We start from the raw sequence: 22,741 nt of genomic DNA, 5'->3' as shown, positions 1-22,741 counted from the left end.
AACATATCAAAAGATTTGTTACTCCATTTGTTTAGTACTTTCACATTCATTAATTTTACCAAGAAATTAAGCGCTTAGAAATTTACAAATCCCAAATACAATTCTTTCTCAATCTCCTTCAACGTATCATCAAATTTCTTAGTTTGGAAACCTTGATATCGAACAGGCTCACAGGATTCTCCTATCTCTACTAGTCCAGTCAAATCATCCAAAACATCTATCATTTCATCTTGGGCATCACTATCAGATAAAACTTTATGCTCTGTTGGTGGATGTTTATATTGCTCACCATGGTAATCCCACACTTTGTATAGTATGACTGTTGTATCCCATATTTTATTAGGTATATCTCTACTAAGTGCAGTGGCTGATATAGATGATTCAAACAAGTATTACATGGGCATCCTATTTTTCTCTCTTCATTGGTGTACTCCATAGCTTGTGTTACAAACATCCGAACACCATTTTTATATTCGAAAGAGAGTCGATACTTCACACTTATCCAACTTTTGTTAATTGTCATTTTGTAAAACTATAGAGTAAGCAAACATATACATTAAATTTCATTACATGCCATAAAATCAACCAATTCCATACATTACTATCTAGCTTAATATTGCTAACTCAAGAACAAATTGCCAACTTCTAAAACTGATCCATTAACATTTATAAAAACACCAATAACAAAAATCACAAACAAACCATATAAGACAAAGGGAAAAAAAATAACATTTTAAAAATTGAATTTGAATAAATGATGAATTCAATAATTTAGTAAGAACCGAAACATTAAATTTTATGGCAAAAGAGAAGATTTTGTGTAAAGAATTGCAAGTAAAAAACAAAAAAGAATACCAAAACAGTAACGAAAAGTGATTTCAAGCCAGCTTGTAAATAGTTTCCATCCACAAATCTCTCTTGCTCTTGAATATATCTGAAACATATGCAAAAAGAAACAAGTAGAACAAGATAAAATATCGTAATGCCAAAAACAACCATAATAAAAACTTAAAGAAAAATACTTTTTAGTTTATGAGGGGAAAAAATAATGGTTGTCCAATCCAACTATTTCGCATTCAATACAAGTTTAATATAGCAACACAAGCATAAAAAAGGAGATATAGCTGAAAAAGAAAAATTAAATACAATTAAATAAATAATAAAAATAAAAAGATACTGAAATGTATAAGAGATGACTAATAATTGGGGTGTCTTTAATACAGAGGTGAGGCAATGGGTTGTTATTGGTGACGTGCACAGGGGTGAGCGGCGCACCCAGAACACCGAGAAGTAGCCTCAGATCGGACCTTGAATAACTCAACTTTGAAGTCGAAAAAAGAGGAGCACGACAAAGCCAATGGCCCCAACGCTCATTCCGCGATTCCCCTTATCGATTGCAATCAAATTTTGACCCTCCCTCTTCCGATTAATAGCAGCTCTCTGAGAATCTTTCACTTGAAACCACTTCCCAATAGAAAAAAATAGATTTAGAAGGAGCTAGAAGATTTGGGGATTTTAGGCGGGGAGACAGTGTTGATGATTTTTCTAGGGATTTTGATGGCGACGTGAAGATGAGGAGTGAGGAGGGTTTTGGTGGGAGATGAAATTTTACACGTTATATATACAATAATTATTTAGATATGTAATACTTATGATAAATAATATACCAATTTTGCTAAGTCTTAATGGAATAAGGGAAGAGAAATTAAGGTTTGGTAAAAAAAATATATATTATTCATCAACGTTTGGAATGCGTCGTAGAATGATATACCTATTTTGTGACGCTTCTAACTTATCTTTCTGCGATGCATAACTGAGTTGCGTTGCTAAAAGATAGAAAGCGGGGGAGGGAAAATTTCCCGTTACATTTTAACAATGTGAGTGTTCTTCATGTCGTCAAATGCTCACATATGACGACACATTAACTTTGTCCGGTCGCCAAATAACCTAAAATAAAAGAGGGAAAAAGCATTTGCATGATTCGTAATTGTAGCGACCCTGAGCATATTGTGTGTCGCCATATGGTAACATTTGGCGACGCACAACCATGTCACGCGTCACAAAATGTCATAATTTCTTGTAGTGTGAGGCATCTGATGCCAATATAACGGCAGCAGTGGCGGTGGCTAATAGCCGATGGCGGAAAATTGGGCTTCTTTCTCTTGAATGTTGCGGTTGATATGAGCGAGGTGCTGCTGCACTAGATAAATGTAATCGACGCATCCCTGCTTAGGGTTACATATGCATGCCTCCACCTCGAACGCCAGTGACTCCGCCTTCCTCCTACACTGTTCGACCGGTACTCTCTGTAAAAAAAATGTAAAACTTATTAGCCCTAAAGTTAGTTCCACGGATATAGAAAAAGGTAAACATAGATATCCAAACTAGTAAGTGCATGGGAAGTCTTGCAAAAGGTAATGAAATTCTCTGCCAAGATTTGATCCCCACCTCTACTGAGCCAATACTGGACTTCGACCAGTATGCTCGGGAGATCGGGAAATACGACATGAATATGCAATTTGGCGGGCATTTGTGGCGCTTGTGATTGCACTCCGCACATGCCACTCCTTCCTTCTGCTAGTTCATGTCCATCGGATTTCAGATTCTGTCTAGACAAACAATTAATTAGTTATTCATGATTTATCTTTTTCGTATTAACATGAAAATGAGCTCATGGAGACGTTGAGATGAGCGGATAATTTTTTACCACCCTATCCATCGGGATTTGAAATGGAACAGAGAAGAAATGATCTAAAGTGTTTGTCAAGATCGACGGCAAGAAGAAAAAGCTAGAAACTCTCGGTTGGTCTATGAAAAATCTTTCTGTGACTTGTGAAAAAAGTAAGGCGTATATCTATAGATGATATTCATGGACTTCCGTCTGAATCTATTTTATTTGAGTTTTTCCAATCTTTCAAAAGTCTTATTTAATTTTTTCTAAGTTCGCACTTAATTGTTAAAATATTTTGATTAAAAAAATCAATTAAAAAAATACATTATTAAACTAATGATAATATCTTAAATTTATCTATATTTTAATTGTTAATTTTGAAACTTTATTACAAACTGTTTAAAAAATTTAAAATATATTTAAAAAGTTAATAAAAATTAAACATCTCTAATTTATTTATTTATTATTTAATATTTAACTACAAACAAATAAGTAAAAAAGTAAATTAAATTAAACAAAGTTACATAGAGTTGATCCATCGGTTTGGATTTTGGATAATTTGACAATAATAATAAACTGTTTTTAGGTGTGGTTATTAGATTAAATTCAATCAAATTGAATTAACTAAATCAAATCAAATTATTATTTTTTTTCAGAACCAACTTAAACATCGAAATTTTTTAATAAAACCAAACAAATGAAATCCATAAAATATAGTTAATTTACTTAAAAATTTAATTAACTGAATTAACTTAACTTTTCTAATTAAGTCTAAAAATTCCATTCGATTTAATAAAATTCAGTTTTAATTTAAAAAATTAAAATCTAAAAATTCAATTTAGTCCAAAAGTTTAATTTATTCGGTGTATTTGATTTAATCGAATAAAAATTTAAAAATCAAATCTGAAACAAATTGAATTAATCAAATAAAAAAAATCAAAATTTCAAATAAATCAAACTAAATTTTAAATTTAGTTGATTCGATTAATTTATTTAGTTTAACGGCTTTTGCTTGTTATCAAGATCGGCAAACAAAAAGAAAAGGAAAAGGTAAAAGAAAAAAAGAGAATCGTCTTGTTTTGTGATTTGTGAAAGGGAGAGGCTACTAATATTGTAAATATAGATATTGGTGAACTAGCCACGGAATCTATTTTATTTGAGTTTTCTTAAATTTTAAAAGGGCTTATTTAATTTTTTACTAATGTTGCACTTAGTTTTTAAAATATTTTTATTAAAAAATTCAATTAAGAAAATATTTTATTAAACTAATGATAATATCTTAAATTTATCTATAATTTTATTTTTTATTTTGAAACTTTATTAAAACTGTTTAAAAATGTTTAAAAATATATATATAAATACAATAAAAAATTAAAAGATCTCTAAATTTGTTATTTTTATTTATTATTTAATATCTAACTACAAACAAATAAGTAAACATAGAATAAAATTAAAAAATCATGAGTTTTAAAAATAAAAATATAAATAAATTTAGAAGATGTTCATGAAAGGAGTGACGTTTTTGTTTTTATAAAATTTAAAAAATTATGGCGGTGATATCAAAAACATTTATACAATATATATTTTTTTAAAAATAGTAGTATTAAATTTAATTAAATAAAATTGTGTGAAAGCCCTAAATGTCAACTTAGCGTTAAATTGATTTATGTAGATTTAATGCATACGATATCAATTAAATAATTGATTATCTTGAGGTGATTGATAAATATATCATAGTTAGAATTTGAACTATGAATATTTAAATGGTAGTCTAATATTCTACAATGACTTTATAATCTCGAAATAATAATAATAATAATAATAATAATAATAATAATAATAATAACATTTCATTAATAATTTTTTTATCAATATGTTATGTTATTAGAAAAGATTTTCAAAATGAACATACTAATTAATATTATCAAATTCAATACTAACCAAATAAATTTAAAATATAAAAATTTAAACAATAATATATTATTTGAATTTAGAAGTAGATAATACTAACTAAATTCTAGCCTAACTTAAATCAAATGCAAATTTATAAAAATAAATAAATAAAATAAAACATAAATAATCATTTCAAAGGATTAATTAATTTAAAATCAATTCGACTTGACCGGATCAGTAGATCACCTATCAAAATACCCTAATTTACAGCTAGCCCTACCAATTGCATGATTGAGGCTTGTTCCTCTGATGCTCCGTGACTTGAGGCCGGTCATGGAGTCGTCGTGGAGGTGCTCATGATCATCTGCTTCAACTCTTCTTCCTCCATGGTGTCGCACATGCTCCTCCCTCTCGTCTCCGGCAGGCACGCCGTGAACAGCCCGCAGCAACCCACCACCGTGCCGAACACGCCGAACGACAGGAAGCTCCTCTTCCTCCCCTCCGCCACCAGCACAGGCGCGAACACGCCGCCCAGCACGATCGTCTGCCTCACCATCGTGATCGCCGAGTTCCTCACGCACGTCGGGAACAGCTCGATGCAGTAGATGAGCAGGAGGTCGAAGGCCGTGCAGGCGGCGAAGAAGGACGACACCTCGGCCGCTGTCCGCCACGGCTCCGTCGTCACCGCCACGCACAGGAGGCTGAGCGCCCCGCTTGCAGTGGTGAACGCCACCGTGGAGCTCCGCCGGTTCACCCTGCCGACGAGGAAGAGGGTGGCCAGCGACGAGGGCAGCTCGGCCAGCGCGTTAAGCGTCACGCTGAGGTAGAGATCGGAGCCGAGGTTGCCCAAGTTGAGCGGCATCCCGTAGTAGACCAGCCCGAGGCCGAAGCCGACGGTCATGGCGGCGAGTAGCCGGCGAAGTGCCCATCTTTTAACCCATAGCACTTTCAAGGCGGAGAAGACGTTGTCGAAGTCGCCGGCGTCCTCTGCGACGATCAATTTCGAAAAGCTGGAGGTGATGGCGTTGCGATTGTTCGCCGTCATGCTCTTGATCGTTTGAATGGCCTCGTCGCGGCGGCCGCGCACCAGAAGCCACCGCGGCGATTCTTTGATCCAGAAATATATCAGAACAGAGTAGAAGAAACAGGGGACGGAGGTCCAGAGATAGAGCCTTCTCCACGACTCCCCGCGGTTGAGGTAAGCCATGGCCGGCAAAGATAGGAAGCCGAGAGTGAAGCAGAAGAAGCCGGCGATGCTGACCTTCTCCCGCCACCGCTTCCCAACCATCTCCGTCGAGAGCACCAGCGCGGAGGTGCCGACGGTGGCGCGCGCGCACCCGCAGAGGAGCCTCATTGCCGCGTAGGCCCAGAGATTGGGCGACACCACCGTGAGAGCGGCGGAGAGGGACATGGTGAAGCAGGAGAGGAAGAGCATGTTCTTCCGGCCGAGAACAGAGTCCGCCAGCGTCGATAGGAGGAAGCCGCCGAATAGGCAGCCTAAGAAGTAGGCGGAGGCTGGGAGACCGACGAGGGCGGAGCCCGCGCACTGGAGGCTCCACTCCGACACCACCGAAGCGTGGGCCGGGGAGTCCCAGACCCAGGAGCCTGGAGGAAGGCTACAAGGGGTGGAGGCGGAGCAGGCGGCGGAGTTGGAGTCGCCAGCTGAAGTGCAGTGCCAGGTAGGCTCGGCGTCGGTGAAGACGTTGATGAAGGTCTGCTGGGCGTCGAAAGCCCACGCGAAGGCGACGAAAATGGCTTGGAGGAGTTGGAAGCCGCCCATATACCTCTCGAGAGTCTCATCTACGGTTTCCATCGACGGCGGCGGCGGCCTCGTTCCGGCGAGTTCATTTTGGTTCTCGGCGGAGTGGTAGCGAAGAAGAAGAGGAGCTTCGTCGGCCATTGCAGAGAACTGAGAAGTGCGACGATCGCTGGATAGATAGAGTTTTACAAAAATTTCATTTCACACCTTGTAGTTTATTTTATTTTCAAATCTAACAAAGCTTACTGTATGGAACAAAATGAAATATTTCTTCAAATCTATAGAGGTAAAGTGAAAAAAGCAAAAAAAATCCTCTAGCTATAATATACCTGTGATGATTATAAATCTACTATGTACTATATAATTATAAATGGATAAAAAATTAAAATGACACGAATCCTTCCTAGAGCATGCTATTTTTATTTTAAAAAATATCTTTATTTTTGACATTATTATAACAACTTAACTATTACAATATAAATATTTTTATCCCTAATCAGCATAGATTTATATTGTTTTATAATAATTATAAATCTTAATTACTACAATATAAATATTTCATTTCTAATACCTTACTATATTTATCTATAATTATAACAGCTGTAAACAGTTTGGTTGCTATAACTATATTTAAATCAATTTTTATATTATAATTACGTCCAAATTTAAAATATTTAAAAAAAAACCAAAATAAGAATTGATAAAATACCATTTTGATGATAAATAAATTAAAATATTGACGATTCAAAATATAAAAAAAAAAATCTACTTTTATATAAATTTATGTTAAATTATCCGCCTTATATAATCAAGTGATACGCATTAGACAGACTAAGAGCAAATGGATTTGCAGTACTCCACTAGTCCACTTCAATATAACACATCCAAAAAAAACTTATCAATAATTAATTTGATCCAATAATAAAAATTGATCCAACCTAAATTGAAAAAGGTAGTATGCTGGACATGATGGTTTTAAGGTTGACTGCGAGAAGACTCCGAGCCAAAAAAGTCTAGCGCTGCGAACGAGCATGTGTAATGTGTATCAAAGAAGAATGACAATGGAAAAAACATCAGCGACTGACCCAGGGAGGGTTCTTTGGGGCAGACACTCTAACTCTCATCAAATAAGAAATCGAGGAAATGAATGAAGAACAGTGGAGGTGAAAAGTGAATTTTGATAGCCCAGCTTAACTGTGCCCATAGGTGGAGACCCTTTATATAGTGATATTTTTTTCTCTGCACGAATATCAATATATTTCTGAAATATGTCCAACTAATCCGACACCATGGTCTTTCTTGAATTATGTCCGCTACCTCTGCGTTTGCAAAGGTAGAAACTTCCATCGTATGAAGAACGATAAAAGTGAATATCAAGTCATTGAGCTAAGGAGTTATTAATTGTAACACTTCAACAATAAGTTGGATGAGTCATATTTGCTGTTCAATCAGACATCACTTTTGAACGGGTCGGCTCGGCTATCGAAGGTTAGGTATTTTAATGACTCAGCCTCCGGTCAAACAAAGAACTCGGTCAAGTAGTGTGTCTAGAAGATCTGATCGGATCAAGAGAACTTGGCTTCCAATTAGGACAAGGAGTCCGGTCGAGTAATATGTCCAGAGGGTCCGATCAAACAAGGGAGACTTGGGCTCCCATCCAACCAAGAGGACTCGAGATCCGATTGAATGAGGCGTATAATCGGATAAAAATATTCATCCACTCGGAGTCAGTTGGTTGGCTTGTCCCACTTTCTTAACTTCGACCCCAACTCCCGAGGCCCGGCCCTACATTATTCGCCATATCAAAATCATAACAAGGTATCATAAAATTTATATTATTTTATTTATCGAAACAAATTTAACACACAACTTGCAAATGAAATTGCCATTTCAACACACATTGAATTCTTTCTAATTTTAAGATAAACGCTCGGAATCCCTGAAGGAAAGTGCTACTAGCTCATTGTGGCGAAGGAAAAAAGTAGTAATGAGGTGGGGTAGGCACATTAATTACGTTGATCAAACAAACAAGACAAAATTTTGACAGAAAAATTAAATGCGGTGATGATAATTTCAAAAGATGACAAAGAACAAGTGAGATGCAGTAGCATACGCATAACCATCTTTTGAAGAGGACAGTTCACTTGTGGCCAATATATCTTTGTATATATACTGAGATGGTCGAAAGACAATTAAATCTATGTGCCAATGAGTCTACGATTGGCATTGCTCGACTAAGAGATGACAGATAGGATCGATAAAGAAATCAATTCAGAGGCGAACAATGACAATATGGAAATCAAGAAGCTAGATAAGCATGCTTGCCTGTAAATTTAAATGAAGACCGGAGACCTATCTACTAAATTCCAAGCTACATGTGAATTTTGCTGCTTGGGTTTAGGCAGTAGTGGCGAGTGATATTGGAGCAGGCATCAGTGTCAGTATATTTATAATTATACCGATCGATCTCAAACAAAAAGATTTGCTGGATCCAAATCCAAGAACACGACTGAAGAGAGCAAAAAATATTGAGAGTTGCAGTACTGTAAATTATGAACACTAATTCAGCACGCCACGCAGGCGGCTTCACTTTGTAAGTTATTATGGATGTCACAGTCCATAAAATTAGCTATTCGTGGCGTCAACCAGAGCGCCCACCGATTATCACATGATCATGATGCTATAAAATTATACAAATTAAACAACAGTTAACAACAATAAACAAATAAACTTTTTATTTATACCACCAAGTAAAATTGACTAACTGCTCCTATGCTATTAGTGCCAATCAAAAGTTCATTCCATGCGCATATGAAAATCAAATATGATAGTGCCAATCTCTGCTCTTGGTTACAAGTTAAGAAAATCAAAAGCCAAGGATATGATAGTGCTAATATGCGTAGCGCATGAAATGAACTTTAGGAATTACTTATCAGAGATTGTCCTTATGCATATTATATCTATTGTTTTACCATCGAATATTAGTTTTTGCAACCAAGAATGTCAGTGTTATTTGAGAATTCTTTTCTTATTTGGACAATATTGTCACTTCTTCTACAAAGTGCATTACTGAGTTGTATACTAAACAAAGAAATGAAATTGAACATATGTTGACAATTGGAGAACGTGATTCTAAAAATGGGGTCAATCTACTTGTTGGAATTCTCACTATGACTCAGTAAAAAGTTTGATAGGTATGCACGCTGTAAATTGCAAAGTTTTTGAAGTTTTTAGTGATTATTCTCCAAAGGGAAGAGCTAAGACTGAAGTTCGGGAAATTTACAGAAACATGACAAGTTTTGAATTTGTGTTCATTCTGTACTTAATATATAAAATTATAAGAACAATAGATAGTCTTTATCAAATTCTTCAAAAAAAAAATGTCAAGACATTTTGACTGCTATTCTTCAAAAACTGAATGCGGGTTAAAAGAATTTCTTCATAAACTTGTTTAAAGAATTTCCTTGTAAAGTGAGTTTTTTGTTCGAGAAATGAAATAAATATGTTTGATCTTAATTGTCTATATAAGATTGGTCATTCTTTTCAGCAAACTATAGTTGAGTATCATTACCATTTTGATGTTTTAATATAGCAATAGATTTCCTTTTGATGGAGTTAAATACTTAGTTCAATGAGTTATTAGTGGAACTTTCTCTTAATACAACTTTAGATCCTAAAAATTCATTTGACTCAATTAACAATGATGATATTTACAAACTTACAAAGAAATTTTATCTTGAAGATTTCACAAGTCAAGACATCATTGATTTAGAGTATGAATTGGTACGTTATAAACTTGATGTGATGCAAAATCTAAAGGTTCCAACACTTGTTTAGTTGTGTCAACGATGGACTAAAAGTCAACAGTCAAAAGTTTACATCATGATGACTAGATCGATTCATCTTGTCTTGCTATTACTTATTTCTACAGTCACTATTGAGCCAGCATTTTCAATAATGGTAGCAAAAGGCAAATACGCTCACCCCCAGCACCCCACCAACCCGTCCCAGGGCCAACACGAAGGAGATAAATCACGGGCGACTACTAATCTTTGGAATAATGACTAGCACATAAAAAAGACATTTACCTCGACTTTGTCGAGATTCAAACCCCAGATCTCATGATGGTAACACCTCATTGTAGCATTTTCAATAATAAAGCATGTGAAGACAACTTTCATAATAAAATGAAAGATGATTTTCTTCAAAATTATTTAACACTCTATATTGAATGAGTAGCTAAAGAGAGTCTTATCAACTCAGCTCACTCAACATGCCCAACTCACCTCATTTGGCTCACTCCACTCAGAACCCATCTACTTAAATATATCAACCCACTCAATTTGACTCGCTAAGCATGTTAAATCCTATAAAACCTTTTTGAAATATATATTCCTTAGAGGTTGTCTTTGCAATGTTGTTAAAAAAAGAACAATGAAAGATAACAAAGGAGTAACAATTTCATATAAATTGGCATTTCTAAATTCAATTTCATAATCAAATGCTTTTCCACCATATGATGTTGTTTGACTTGTGATTGACTGCATGAGCGTAACATGATGGTCAGCAGAACATCCACCATATACAGCTATTACATATTCGACCACATGATGCACAATCAATTGATTCCTTTCAGGAACATGCCGACCATGTTAGTGCAACATGCTGAAGAGGGGACAACAAGAAAAATTAACAATCTAACATACTAGACGATAGGTCTACATTCAATGGTTAAGTTTCTGAAGCTCATTTGTGAAGAACACCTTTCTTTGACAGCTTTGGTTTCTTTTGAATGTGATTCTAGATATGACAAATGAAAGTTGGTTAAAATGAGGAAAGGCTGAAAGATAAATAACATACAATACCTTTTGCCTTCCAAGAGCGCCAACATCTGTCCTCTCCTTCCATGTACTCTTACGCAGCTTGATAGGGCGGTTTCCGACATATTTACCTGTGAGAGGAAGAGAAGACACTACAGATGAACCAAACTTGATTTCGCACAAAATGCCATTTGAAGTAGTAGAGAGAATACATACCATTCATTTCCTTGAGTGCTGCAGCAAGGTCTGATGGGTTGGAAAAGCTCACAAATCCATAGCCCTTGGTTTTACCAGTCCTCTTGTCCCTGATTACCTGAAGAAAACTTCCAATCAATCTCGGCCATACAATATGAATCCATATTAATTTGAATCAGGCTACTGTGGTTCATTAATTGAATCTATTTTTTGATTAAGTGTTGACTACGTTTTGAAGTAAAATCGAAATGAGTACCAAAACCTACCAACTAAAAAAAAATATTGGACATCTAGGAAACAGAAAACAGAACAGTTTCAAAAAGGAAAAAAAAAATGAAAAAAAGAGATAGAACTACAATAAGCAAAAAAAAAAAAACACTAATTATTATAAGTTAATATAACTCTTCCAACTTAATAGTGTCATTTTGTCTTTTATAAAATTATACATATTATTTAGCTAAGTATTTTATACTATCAATGCACTAAACAAGCACATAATATACTTCACTGAGTAAAAACTCACTCTCGCCATGTTGAAGGTGGGAAATCGTGAAAATGCTTTTGAAAGAACATCATCGTTGACTTCGTTACCAAGATCTCCACAAAATAAACGAAAATCATCTGCATGCAATAAGCATTAGAGAAGTTCAGTTCTTTCATAAAATGGAGACCACAGTATTTCTAATGAATATGAGGATATAAGATAGCAATATTTTAAAGAGTAGCATCAAATAGCAAAAGTGGTAATGATGACCCCATCAGTTTTTTTTTTTCTGACAAGTCTATGGGGCGTATAACATGTTGTAGCTTTTACAGATTTGCATACGGTAACTTGTAAATGTTTCATCTACGTACACAAACTACAAATGCACAACAGTTAACTTAAGTTCACCCACTTTCAAACATATTCAGTAAATTATCTTCCAGTAAGCTTACCATCAAATGAATTTGATAGAGTGATCAAGATAATGTGTAAGAGATGCTATAACCCAAAAAAATGTACTCCTCCGAAATATGAATATATCTTTGTAATTAACCTTAAAGTACAACACAGAAAAAAAATCATGTCTCTCAACCTCATTGTCTTCTAATTAAATCTGTTTGTCAAAACAAAAAACTTAATGCATTTTGAAAATTAGATGGTTCAAATACTTCCCATTTCAAGGAATTAGAGACATTATTTCATGGAATCATGTCTCTCAACCTCATTGTCTTCTAATTAAATCTGTTTGTCAAAACAAAAAACTTAATGCATTTTGAAAATTAGATGGTTCAAATACTTCCCATTTCAAGGAATTAGAGACATTATTTCATGGCACAGCAGCACTCTAACGTCAAAAATAAAGTACACCAAAATCTGTATAGCCATGAATTAGGTGCAGACAGCCAATAACCAAAAAGTTGAATTTAACAACACCTATTTATTACTCGCGCGCGTGCGCGCGCGCGCCCACACACACACACAACATATCTACATTCACGCACATGCAAACACCACACATACCCACATCATACACGCACGCATAGAAACACTCAACTAATGACACTAAAATTTTTGGTTCAAGATAATTAGAGGGTCAGGTAGTTAAAATGGTGAAGGAGAATAAATATGATGTTAATATGTCCAGTAAATAACATATGAAAATTTGATCAAGTCAATGTAAATTGAGGGCACATGTAAAAAAGCAAGTATCAGGACTAAAAAGATTTGGTTCGCAAACATACTTTCAGGCCAATCTGTTAAAGTTGGATCCTCCCATCTCTGACCAGCCGCTTTTCGTGGTATTGCTTTCTTTTTTGTCTCTGATTTATGCTCAACCTCACTACTCGCTAATGCTGCTTTCACACTCTCTAGTGCCTCTGGTGTAATGGTTTGTGCATCTCGCTGGAAAAGTTGTTGTGCCTGTATTAATGAAGAGGTTAGTTTTATAAAAATTGAAGAACAATGAGAGTAAAAGATCTATGACAATCATTCTACATTCACCATAATTACCAGAAGCAACAAATCTAAACGATCAAAGCAGAACACCAAAAAAATTTCACTCGTACTGTCGTACATGACCATCATTGCCCCTATGATCATGATAAGCAAACTTATATTATGCTTTGAGATCATAACAAGCATGGGTGAAAAAAAGTGTTGGGTTAGACCTGGACAACCAACATTAAAATTGTCTAAACCTGTGAGCATGAATCTTAATTTAATGCTCAATGAAGGAATAAAATTCATGTAGCCAACCTTAAATAATTGGGAGAATGACAATGATGATATCATCCAAGACATAGATGGATCATCAAAATGGTAAAAGATTTACAAAGCCATTTGTGAACATTTTATGCTCGTTGAGGCTTGAGCTAAACGGAAGTTTATATAAACCGTCATGGCTCATCATCAGTGGGTATCTAGGAAATAAAACATAAGGAGTTCATGAAATTTATCATCAGGGCCCTGTATATTTTTAGAGCTTCAAATCAACACCCTTGTTCATACTTGTGAAAGGCGTGCGCTTAGGCGCAAGGCATAGCCAGACATGCCATTTGCGCCTTGGCAATGACCCTGGCGCACTGCTTGAAAGAAGCACGCTTAAGCGTGCACCTTTGAGAGGTGACAGTCACACGTAAGGCACAATTTTTCTCATTGAAGCCTGATTTTTTTTTAAAGCCCAACCCTCGCGATAGCCATGGAGGCGTCGCATGAGCCCTGCGGTCGTGGCAGATGCATTGTACAAGCCCCACGACTACAATGGACAAGCCGCGTGAGCCCCGCGGTCACAGGCACGCGTAACAGGAAGTAAATTATGGTTTAATTAAATAAAATTTAAGTTAATAATTTCAATCAACTCCTAGATATAGTAGGGATAATTTAAATAGGATTAATGAAACCCTAATAAAATTATTTCAATAATTTAATATATATATATATATATATATTAATTTGAATTATGCGTATAACATATTTATTTGTTAGTAAATTTTATATTTATATTATTGTTTAATATTTCATGGACTATAATTTGTTAGTGAAATATTTTGATAGAAATTCTCTATATATGTTTAAATTGTAAAAATTTATACCCAAAGCCTTACTTCGGTATGGCGTGCGCCTCACCTTGACCTTGCGCATAGCGCCTTAGGCCGCACAACACCTATGCGCTTTTGGATGCCTCATGCCTTAAATAACTATGCCCTTGTTTGTGTTTTACCAAAAGAACCCTTTTGTTTTTTTTCTACTTTTATGGCTTCAACAAAATTGAATGGTTTTAAAACAATTCAACTATCTGCTAGGGGTTTGTTCACTTTCTACATATCAGAACCTTGCATATCCCTGTTGGCTGTCAAAATGAGGTGATAAGTGAATGGAAGATCAACTTGCATTAATAATTGAGACATTTGGTTCCAATCTAGAAGGGTTTAACTTTTTTATTAAGCCCCTGGATTGAAACAAATGTCATTGACACCTTGGAACACCGAACAAACGTTGGAAATTCGATATCCTTAAAGCTGGGATGGATCTCACATTGTAATACTGAATGAGTCAGTTCCGCTCAAGTGAAAATAATTTTATAAAAACTGAATACCAATTTGATGAAAAAACAAACAAGGATACTCTTGTGATTCAGTAGATTACTAGTCCTACCACGTCTTATTATCTTGTAAATAGAGAAAAAAAGCTTGGAGAAATTGCAACTCCAGCTATTCAACTGAGGTACATAAACATATCTTAAGGATGGAAGGCTCGCAGCTCTCATTATCACTGTTTTGTTCCCAAAGAGCAAGGAAACATACATGAATCAGTTGCACCGACGAGCACAAGACGGATACATCAGTGAGCATCCTTCTTTGTTACCTAACACTGGTCTAGTAAAGGCAGCCACTTAAGAATCCTAAGCTGTAAGCCGTAATGGAGTTCACAGCTTCTGCCTTAGCTTCTACATCACATCATAGCATATTGGAGGTTGATCGCCTCCTCAAGCGGATTTCAGAAAGAAACTCCCAAACTCATATTGCTCCACGAAAAGGAATCGAATTCAAACCTAAAAAAGAAAAAGCAACCAAGATAGTCGAACCTGCTGATATTGAGGAAGCGAATACATTCCGGTAACAACCGGGGTCGGAACAGGGAACGCAGGTGCCACGGTGGGAATCTGGGGCGAGGGCGCGTAAGGCTGCTGAGCCGCAGGGCCGGCGTTCTGGAGATGGAACGGGAGTGGGAAATAGGTGGTTCCTGGATAGGAGAATTGGGACGACGACGCAGGGTTGGAGCTCGAAGTCGAAGACGATTCCGTCGCCATCAAAATCCTCTCGACAGAAATGTGATCTGCGAGAATTCGAGATCACGGAGAAAAAAAGGGAGCGGAATTGGGGCGAGCGATGGGAAAAGGATTAGGGCTCCTACTGCTTCGAAAAAAAGCACGAGAAAAATTCATTTTGGTCTTAAATATTCTGTATAGTATTCTTTGGCCCCAAAAGTCCGGTTCAATTGAAATTCCCAGGCCGGTTCAATTAAAAGCCCTAATAATCCCCTCCCTCCCTCTCTCTCCGATCCTTCTCATTCGCATCCGCACCCACCACCGCGGCGCCGCCGGACCTCGCCGCTGCCGCGCTAGCTGCTTTGTTCCCTTTCTCCCGTCATCGCCGCTGCGCCTCCTGGCCTCAAGACTACCTCCGATTTCCCAACGCCGAAGCCGCCCCTTAGCCATCCGCTCTTCCTACGGAGTTTGTTGTTTGAACTGTCCTCAGGTAAATCATCTCTCTAAACGTCCGCTTTCCTCCAGGCCTCAATTTTATCTAGTGTTGTGGATGCACCTTAATGCTGCAATGTTCCTCGGGCAAACCATTTTGCATTGCTGTTTAGGTGACGTAATGGAATTAGGGTTAGAGTGTGACATAGTGTCAGATTTGATCTATGGGGTTGTCACCCAATGCGACCAAACTCAAATTTCGAGGGAACGACTTTTTCAAGCTTGTCTTCATGTTGAGGTTATTAACACTTTCAAGCACTAGTTTGAAATTTTGTATGTTAAACAGTCACTCAATCTTTTAGCATTTTTCACTTTCCGTGCTGTTCTATATTCATTCTGATGCCTACCATATTCTTGATTTCCCTCTGAACTTTCAGAATTTCGTCCACTTTACTGAATTTTTAGTATGTTGGATCAATTTTTTAGCAAATTCGCTTTTTTCCTGAATTAGTTTGTATACACTATTATGCAGCGGTTGTTCAGCCAGCTGGGTCGGTTCACTTGAACCTTGATAGACAACCTTTACTAAGCTGTTCTTCCAATATCAAGACTTTCTAAGAAATTATCTAGTATCTATCTGAAGCCCTATGTGCATTATGATCAGGATTCTCTCACGCCATTAGTTCACAAGCGTACATATTGTCAGCAGCTACCTTATGTGCCATCCTACAACATTTGATCCAAAATTACTAAATCCTTCCCTTATCACGTTTGCCTCCTCTTTCTCTTCCAGGGCAATCATGGCCTTCAGATCAAGAGAGATATATAACAAGGTTGCACGCAAGGTAGGAGACAAAATGGCTCCTGAAGTGCTGGAGTCTATGAAGAAGCTCATCCCCAACAGCAAGGTCGTAATGGAACGCGCCAAGCGTGGGATCTTTGCTGGCCGTCACATCCAGTTTGGCAACAAGGTCAGCGAGGACGGAGGCAACAAGTAACTTCCTAAACTCGATCGCTTTTTTGTTGTTCATGATCTGTTTGTTTCAAATAATTGAGTAGGTTAAATTATGTTATCTTCTTCTTGTCTATAAGGATTGATGATTCAGTAGCCATTCAAAGTTAGCATTGCAATTGCAACAGCAGTCCTATAAATGACTTTCAATAAGAGGTCACAGTATTTTTATGTTTATGGTATGAAAACTATCAATCAATATTCTAATGATACCTGGCATCATATTGCAATTTTCTTTGCCAATTATCTTCTCATCAATTAATAGCACAAGCACAAATTTATTGATGCACCACAATTTTTTCTATAATGAGTAAACTTGTTTTTTTGGATTTTGGATGTCATATGGAAGCTGTTTTATTGCAGATCTAGAAGGACATGGAAGCCAAATGTGCAAGAGAAACGCCTTTTCAGTTATATCCATGATCGACACATTCGAGTTAAAGTCACCACTCATGCTCTTCGGTGCATCGATAAAGCTGGAGGAATAGATGAGTATCTTCTGAACACTCCCTACCGTAAGATGGACACGGAGTTAGGCTTAGCATGGAAAGCCAAAATTGAGAAAATGTATGCAGAGCTTGGGCAAATGGAAGTGGGCTTCTTCCCACCTGAAGAGGAAGCCAAAATCGAGAAGGGATTTGCAGAGGAAGATGCCGCCAAGAAGGAGGCTCGAATGGAGGCCAGAAAAGCAAGGGCAAAGCAAAGGCAGATTAACAGCGGTATCGTTGGAGATCAGACAACAAACGTACAAGAACTCGGTGATGGAGCAAGTGAAGATACGGCACATGTGGAGGATGGAATTTCCCAGCAAACCGAATCAGTTAAATAATTCGGTTGATTTTGTGTTTCTCAACTCTGTTCTATTAAGCCTTTGAATAAAAATAGGAGTTACAAGAAACATTTAGGTTGGGCGCAACAAGGTCCCAACAATGCCTTTGTATTCTGTTTGCCACTCTGATGCTTGTTCAGGTTTGGTCGAGTTGTGATAGGGCTGGGTTCTGATCCCGACCGAGATTATATACGATCGTATCGTTCGATGTAATTCTTCATGTCATTACAGTTCAATAAGTTGTCTTACATTAACAGGATAGACATATGGCAGTGATCCTTCCACAGCAGCGGTTGTCAGCATCCCAACAAGGGCTTCTGTTGGGTGGTAGAAGTCCCAGAAGATGTGATCGCTGCTCTTGGAGCAATAACTGGAGATTGGAGTGCAAGCAATCTTGCCTCGCAGCTCTCCCAACCCACAGCATTCAGCTTTGACCTCCACGAACCCTTCACAGGTAAGCTCACATCGAGCTCATGAAGTCATGATCGTTAAGTAACTGCAGTTGATATTCGTGAGATTTGATCACGCACTGTAATTGCTGGATTTGTTGATGAACTCCATGAGTGCAGAGTAGGCGTCGAAAAAGGAGTAGCTGAAGCCACTCAGCTCTGCTTCGAGTTGCCGCAGCATCGAACTGGTGGCATGGTGGCATTGTTGAACTCCGACGAGATGAAATTGGATTCCCAGTCACAGTCGCCGGTCTTGTTGCATACTCTGATAGAAAGTCACTACCAGTCGAGAACTAAGGTATTTGGAAGAACTAAAATATAATTTTACATTCCTTTTTTCTTCTTCTAGAATAATATTTAGTTAGACAAAGAATAAATGTTCTTATCAAGTAATATAAGTTTATAACAAATATATATGCATCATATTTAAAAAAGAGAAATTTAAAAAATATATTCGAGATAAAAGATTGATGATTATTATTATTGTTAATCTGCCAACTACAGCATAGACATTGGGATGTAGTTGTACATTTAAACTTAAGGAGAAAAATCTAATTCTGTTTATTCCCCCATCGACAATATTTGTATGAAGGACAACTCAACGACCTTCTAATTGTGTTATTGTTAGCTCATTAATAGAACTCCAATCCCTTTCGTTTGTACTCGTTGGGATCATCGTGTGGACAACGATATCACTAGGTTTTGGTAGTGTGCTCGCAACATCAGTGGGATTCGGTAGTGTAACGTCTTCGCTTCTTAACATTACAACCACATTCTCCATGGTCGGCCTGTCATCACTTCTTTCTTGCACACACAAAAGACCTACTTGAATGAATCTCTTAACTTTTGATTTTGGGCACGAGTCTCCCATTGCTTTGTAAATGAGTTCTAGGCATCTTCCTTCCTTCCAAAGGTTCCATGCCTACATACAAAAGTTCCAAGTATGTAAGCACATTTAATGTAATGATTTTAGATAGAAATGAAGAGGTTAGTTCTTACATGAAGTATAAGGAGGTTTTTATGAGGTTGTGATTTGTCAAATGTTCTACTCTTCTTTCCGCTTAAAATTTCCAAGAGTATGACACCGAAGCCGAAGACATCGGACTTCTCTGAAAATAAACCTTGCATGGCATACTCAGGCGGCATATATCCACTGCATAATATTATTCACAGTTCAATGTTATTCATCTTAACTAACCAAATATCTATAATTTTGATCGAAACACACTTACTATGTCCCGGCTATTATTTCGGTGCTTTCTTCAATTTGATCTACTTTGAAATGCTTTGCTATTCCAAAATCTGATATCTTCGGATTCATATCATAGTCGAGAAGGATATTGCTCGTCTTCAAATCTCTATGTATTATCTTCAATCTTGAATCATGATGAAGGTAAAGAAGCCCTCGAGCAACTCCAACAATAATCGCAAACCGCTTATCCCAATCCAACAGTTCACTCCTGGCTTTATCTGAGACATCGGAATTGGTTTACCCAACGACTCTAAAGGTCGAGAGACATCGATCGATAGAGAATGATAAACTGCCATACCGAAAATAAAAGTATCCAAACTCTTGTTTGGCATGTATTCATAGACCAAGATCCTTTCGCCTTCCTCAATGCAACATCCAAGCAAACGAACAAGATTCTTGTGCTGCAGTTGCACTATCAGAAGAGCTTCATTTCTGAACTCCTCTAGGCCTTGCGCCGAGCCTTTAGATAATCTCTTGACGGCAACCTCCAGTCCATCTTCCATTTCACCCTGCACAAAATTTTCACAATATAATTCAGATTGATTTTTAGAATCCCTAGCTAGCTCCATTTAATTCGATCATCAGACACAATCAATCAATCACCTTGTACACAGGGCCAAATCCACCTTCACCGAGAAGGTTTTCCATGGAGAAATCACTTGTGGCTGCTCTTATTGTGGACATTTCATACAGTTTCAGCTCTAGTTTTTGTTCTTCATTTACTGTAAATTGAAGCTTCTTCTTTATTATCCCTGATAAGCAAGGTCGAAGTCGAAGTCGATCTTACCTTGTGTTCTTCTTCTGCACCTCAGCCACAGAGCTAGAAGGAAGCAAGCCGACGCCAGTGCAATGCTCGCCACAGAGATGAACACTGCCTTGGTGGCTTTTCTCTTCCCTGCGCCGCCGCCTCTTAGAGATCCTACAAAAAAAGGAATTGGTAAGACGATTAAGATTCTGCAACAAGAGCTGGATTCTGATGAGGAAGAACGTTACCCAACTCGGAAGCCGCGAGCCGAATGTAGACTTCGTCTCCTCCGTCGGAGAAGGATCTGACGTCGAGAAGATCGCCGGACCAAGCTATGCACTCGGTGCCTCTGATCAGAGCGTACGCGGTGCAGGAGCAGTTGCTCTGGCACCAGCTCATGCACTCGTCGGCGGTCTTGTTTGCGGCAGTGGCGTTGACGGCGTCGGGGAGCTTGACGTTCTGCACGGGAAGGAAGCCGTCGGTGGAGCAATTCAGGCCGGTCCTCCTCGCACAGCCGTCGGTGTTGTTCCTCAGGCTCCAGGACTCGTGGGACGCGGGGACGAAGCCCTGCAGGCACTGGCACCGAGGCGAGTAGGCGGTGGTGCAGACGCCGTTGCGGCCGCAGGTCCCGTACAGGTCGCACTGGTCCTCCGGCACGTCCCAGAACAGGTTCCACCGGTCGCTCCCTTTCGTCCACGTCACGCGCCGGAAAACTCCGGCCTCGTCCAGATACGCCCGCGTGAGAATCTCAGGGTCGGAAACATGAAACGTGTAGTACAACCCATCCCGGTCGTCGGCGTAAGCGAACTGGAACAGAGGTTCAGTCCCCATCTTTGGCCGGCCGGTGAAGCCTCTTCCAGTCCACGGCCCGCTGCGGTAGACGACGTCTCCGGCTCCTCTCCGCAAGAACAACTGCGGAACTCCCTCGCTCTCCATCACGTAAGAGAACTCCCCCGTCGACGGATCGGAAGCCGTCTTCCACGAGGTCAGATACCTGTCGACGTTCCTCCGGCGGTCCAATCCGATCCTCATGCCGGCGAGGAAAGTATCCGTCGGGTGGTCGAAGCTTTGCCAGACGACAGCGGCGCCATCGCCGGCGCCTCCTGTGAGCACAAGGTTGCCGGTGTCCAGGAGCTGCAGAGAAGCGTTTACGGCGCCCGACGTGCCGGCCGACCAGACGACGAAGCCGGTGCTGTTGAAAAGGACAAGATTCCCGTCAGCGGTGAGGTTGAGCGAGCCCCGGGCGCTCTGCAAAGGGCTGTCCCTGTTGGCCACCCACACCGCAGTCATCACCGAGATGCTCTTGAACCAGATGGCCAAGTAGTGCTTGCCGCCGTCGCCGGGACTGAAGAAACCCAATTCAAAGATTCCTCCGGCAGAGGATAAAGATTCACCGTACACGATCGAACTGCTCGGAGCCATTCTATCACCTACAAAAATAAATAAATAAATAAAAATCAATGGAGAAGCAGAGGAAGATCAAATAGAAGAAATTAAAGCTGTAATGCAAGTACCCGACTGGCCATGAACTAGAACCAGAAGAAGAAGAAAAAGAAGAAGAATTGTTTTCATTCTTCAGGGTTGGAATGATCTCTGATAGAAGATCAAAGCAAGGATTTTGATGGATTTATATATATGTTTAGGCGGCGGTCAACTGTGTCCTGTTTCGACTATGGGGAAATTTCTAGTGAGAAGTGTTTAGAGACTCTGCTCTCCCAACGCCTTTGAGTTGTGCGGACGAGCGAAGGTTGATGGGAAAGTCGGTTTGTAGTTTTCATGGGTCATTTTTTATGTATTTGACTGGGAAAATATCCCAAGCATGCCATTGATTATTCTTCCCAATATATACATATATTTATAAAATCATAATTTAGTATTTATAAAAAAACACTTTTTTTAAAAAATATTTTTATTAAAAAATATATTAATAAAATTTGTCAAAAATTCATTATCTAGTGAGGGGAGATAGACTGGTTAATTAAAATAAAAAATAAAAAAATCCTCAGTTCAGTTCAATCCAAAATGGATAGTGAGTTGGTAGGACTAGTCCATCAAATAAAAAAAATATAATTAATTGAATTTGTTCCTTTTATAAATAATTATATATATATATATATATATATATATATATTCCAAAACCTAAGCCTGGTGACTTTACTTTAACAATCCAACGTGTTGACATCTTTAATAAAATATGACTGGTAGGAATAAGAATATTTTTTTAACGAAAGCATAGAGAAATAAATATTATTTATTTAGGCGAGGATAGATTTTCAAAGCAGGAAGCTTTCATGAATGGTTTATATGAATTTAGCGAGTTTGACATTTTTAATAAAATATGAATATTAGAAATAATTATCGAGTAAAGATTAATTTTATATGATTTTATATTTTACATTTTAAAACTGAATATATATATATATATATATATATA

General features: G+C 38.0%; 4 protein-coding genes across 4 annotated transcripts; 1 reads left to right on the top strand and 3 right to left on the bottom strand.

Moving 5' to 3' along the window:
• Positions 1–4,758: 4,758 nt before the first annotated feature.
• Positions 4,759–6,464, bottom strand: LOC121986412 (organic cation/carnitine transporter 3-like). The gene has a single exon (XM_042540350.1). The coding sequence runs from the start codon at positions 6,462–6,464 to the stop codon at positions 4,896–4,898; it is 1,569 nt and encodes a 522-aa protein (XP_042396284.1). The 3' UTR covers positions 4,759–4,895.
• Positions 6,465–10,782: 4,318 nt separating this feature from the next.
• On the bottom strand, positions 10,783–15,773 carry LOC121986410 (RNA-binding protein 42-like). The gene is made up of 6 exons (XM_042540348.1): positions 15,406–15,773; positions 13,064–13,241; positions 11,862–11,959; positions 11,360–11,456; positions 11,189–11,274; positions 10,783–11,123 (listed from the first exon to the last, which is right to left on the bottom strand). Exons 1-6 carry the CDS (start codon positions 15,628–15,630, stop codon positions 11,070–11,072), a joined length of 738 nt encoding a protein of 245 aa, XP_042396282.1. The 5' UTR covers positions 15,631–15,773; the 3' UTR covers positions 10,783–11,069.
• Positions 15,774–15,856: 83 nt separating this feature from the next.
• Positions 15,857–18,053, top strand: LOC121986411 (54S ribosomal protein L24, mitochondrial-like). Its single transcript, XM_042540349.1, has 3 exons — positions 15,857–16,078; positions 16,814–17,014; positions 17,396–18,053. Exons 2-3 carry the CDS (start codon positions 16,821–16,823, stop codon positions 17,859–17,861), a joined length of 660 nt encoding a protein of 219 aa, XP_042396283.1. The 5' UTR covers positions 15,857–16,078; positions 16,814–16,820; the 3' UTR covers positions 17,862–18,053.
• A 695-nt stretch (positions 18,054–18,748) lies between these two features.
• Positions 18,749–22,094, bottom strand: LOC121986408 (G-type lectin S-receptor-like serine/threonine-protein kinase At4g27290). The gene is made up of 8 exons (XM_042540347.1): positions 21,822–22,094; positions 20,556–21,737; positions 20,350–20,481; positions 20,166–20,284; positions 19,861–20,071; positions 19,543–19,780; positions 19,310–19,463; positions 18,749–19,232 (listed from the first exon to the last, which is right to left on the bottom strand). The coding sequence occupies exons 1-8, from the start codon at positions 21,877–21,879 to the stop codon at positions 18,909–18,911; spliced, it is 2,418 nt and encodes an 805-aa protein (XP_042396281.1). The 5' UTR covers positions 21,880–22,094; the 3' UTR covers positions 18,749–18,908.
• Positions 22,095–22,741: the final 647 nt, after the last annotated feature.

The sequence above is a fragment of the Zingiber officinale genome, chromosome 5B (genome assembly GCF_018446385.1).
Source record: "Zingiber officinale cultivar Zhangliang chromosome 5B, Zo_v1.1, whole genome shotgun sequence".
NCBI classification, from domain to species: Eukaryota; Viridiplantae; Streptophyta; class Magnoliopsida; order Zingiberales; family Zingiberaceae; genus Zingiber; species Zingiber officinale.
Note: the sequence above shows the minus strand (reverse complement) of the source record. Positions and strands in the feature narration are given on the sequence as shown.

What these genes read in the sequence shown, in the direction of transcription:
- LOC121986412 (XM_042540350.1), bottom strand. Translation starts at nt 6,464, where the DNA reads ATGGCCGACGAAGCTCCTCTTCTTCTTCGCTACCACTCCGCCGAGAAC.
- LOC121986410 (XM_042540348.1), bottom strand. Translation starts at nt 15,630, where the DNA reads ATGGCGACGGAATCGTCTTCGACTTCGAGCTCCAACCCTGCGTCGTCG. An exon ending in AGCACTCAAGGAAATGAATG is followed by an intron (nt 11,275 to 11,359) that starts GTATGTATTCTC and finishes TTCCTCTCACAG; the next exon opens with GTAAATATGTCGGAAACCGC. An exon ending in GCGCTCTTGGAAGGCAAAAG is followed by an intron (nt 11,124 to 11,188) that starts GTATTGTATGTT and finishes TGTCATATCTAG; the next exon opens with AATCACATTCAAAAGAAACC.
- LOC121986411 (XM_042540349.1), top strand. Translation starts at nt 16,821, where the DNA reads ATGGCCTTCAGATCAAGAGAGATATATAACAAGGTTGCACGCAAGGTA. An exon ending in AGCGAGGACGGAGGCAACAA is followed by an intron (nt 17,015 to 17,395) that starts GTAACTTCCTAA and finishes GTTTTATTGCAG; the next exon opens with ATCTAGAAGGACATGGAAGC.
- LOC121986408 (XM_042540347.1), bottom strand. Translation starts at nt 21,879, where the DNA reads ATGAAAACAATTCTTCTTCTTTTTCTTCTTCTTCTGGTTCTAGTTCAT. An exon ending in TCTAGTTCATGGCCAGTCGG is followed by an intron (nt 21,738 to 21,821) that starts GTACTTGCATTA and finishes TTATTTTTGTAG; the next exon opens with GTGATAGAATGGCTCCGAGC. An exon ending in GAAATAATAGCCGGGACATA is followed by an intron (nt 19,464 to 19,542) that starts GTAAGTGTGTTT and finishes AATATTATGCAG; the next exon opens with TGGATATATGCCGCCTGAGT.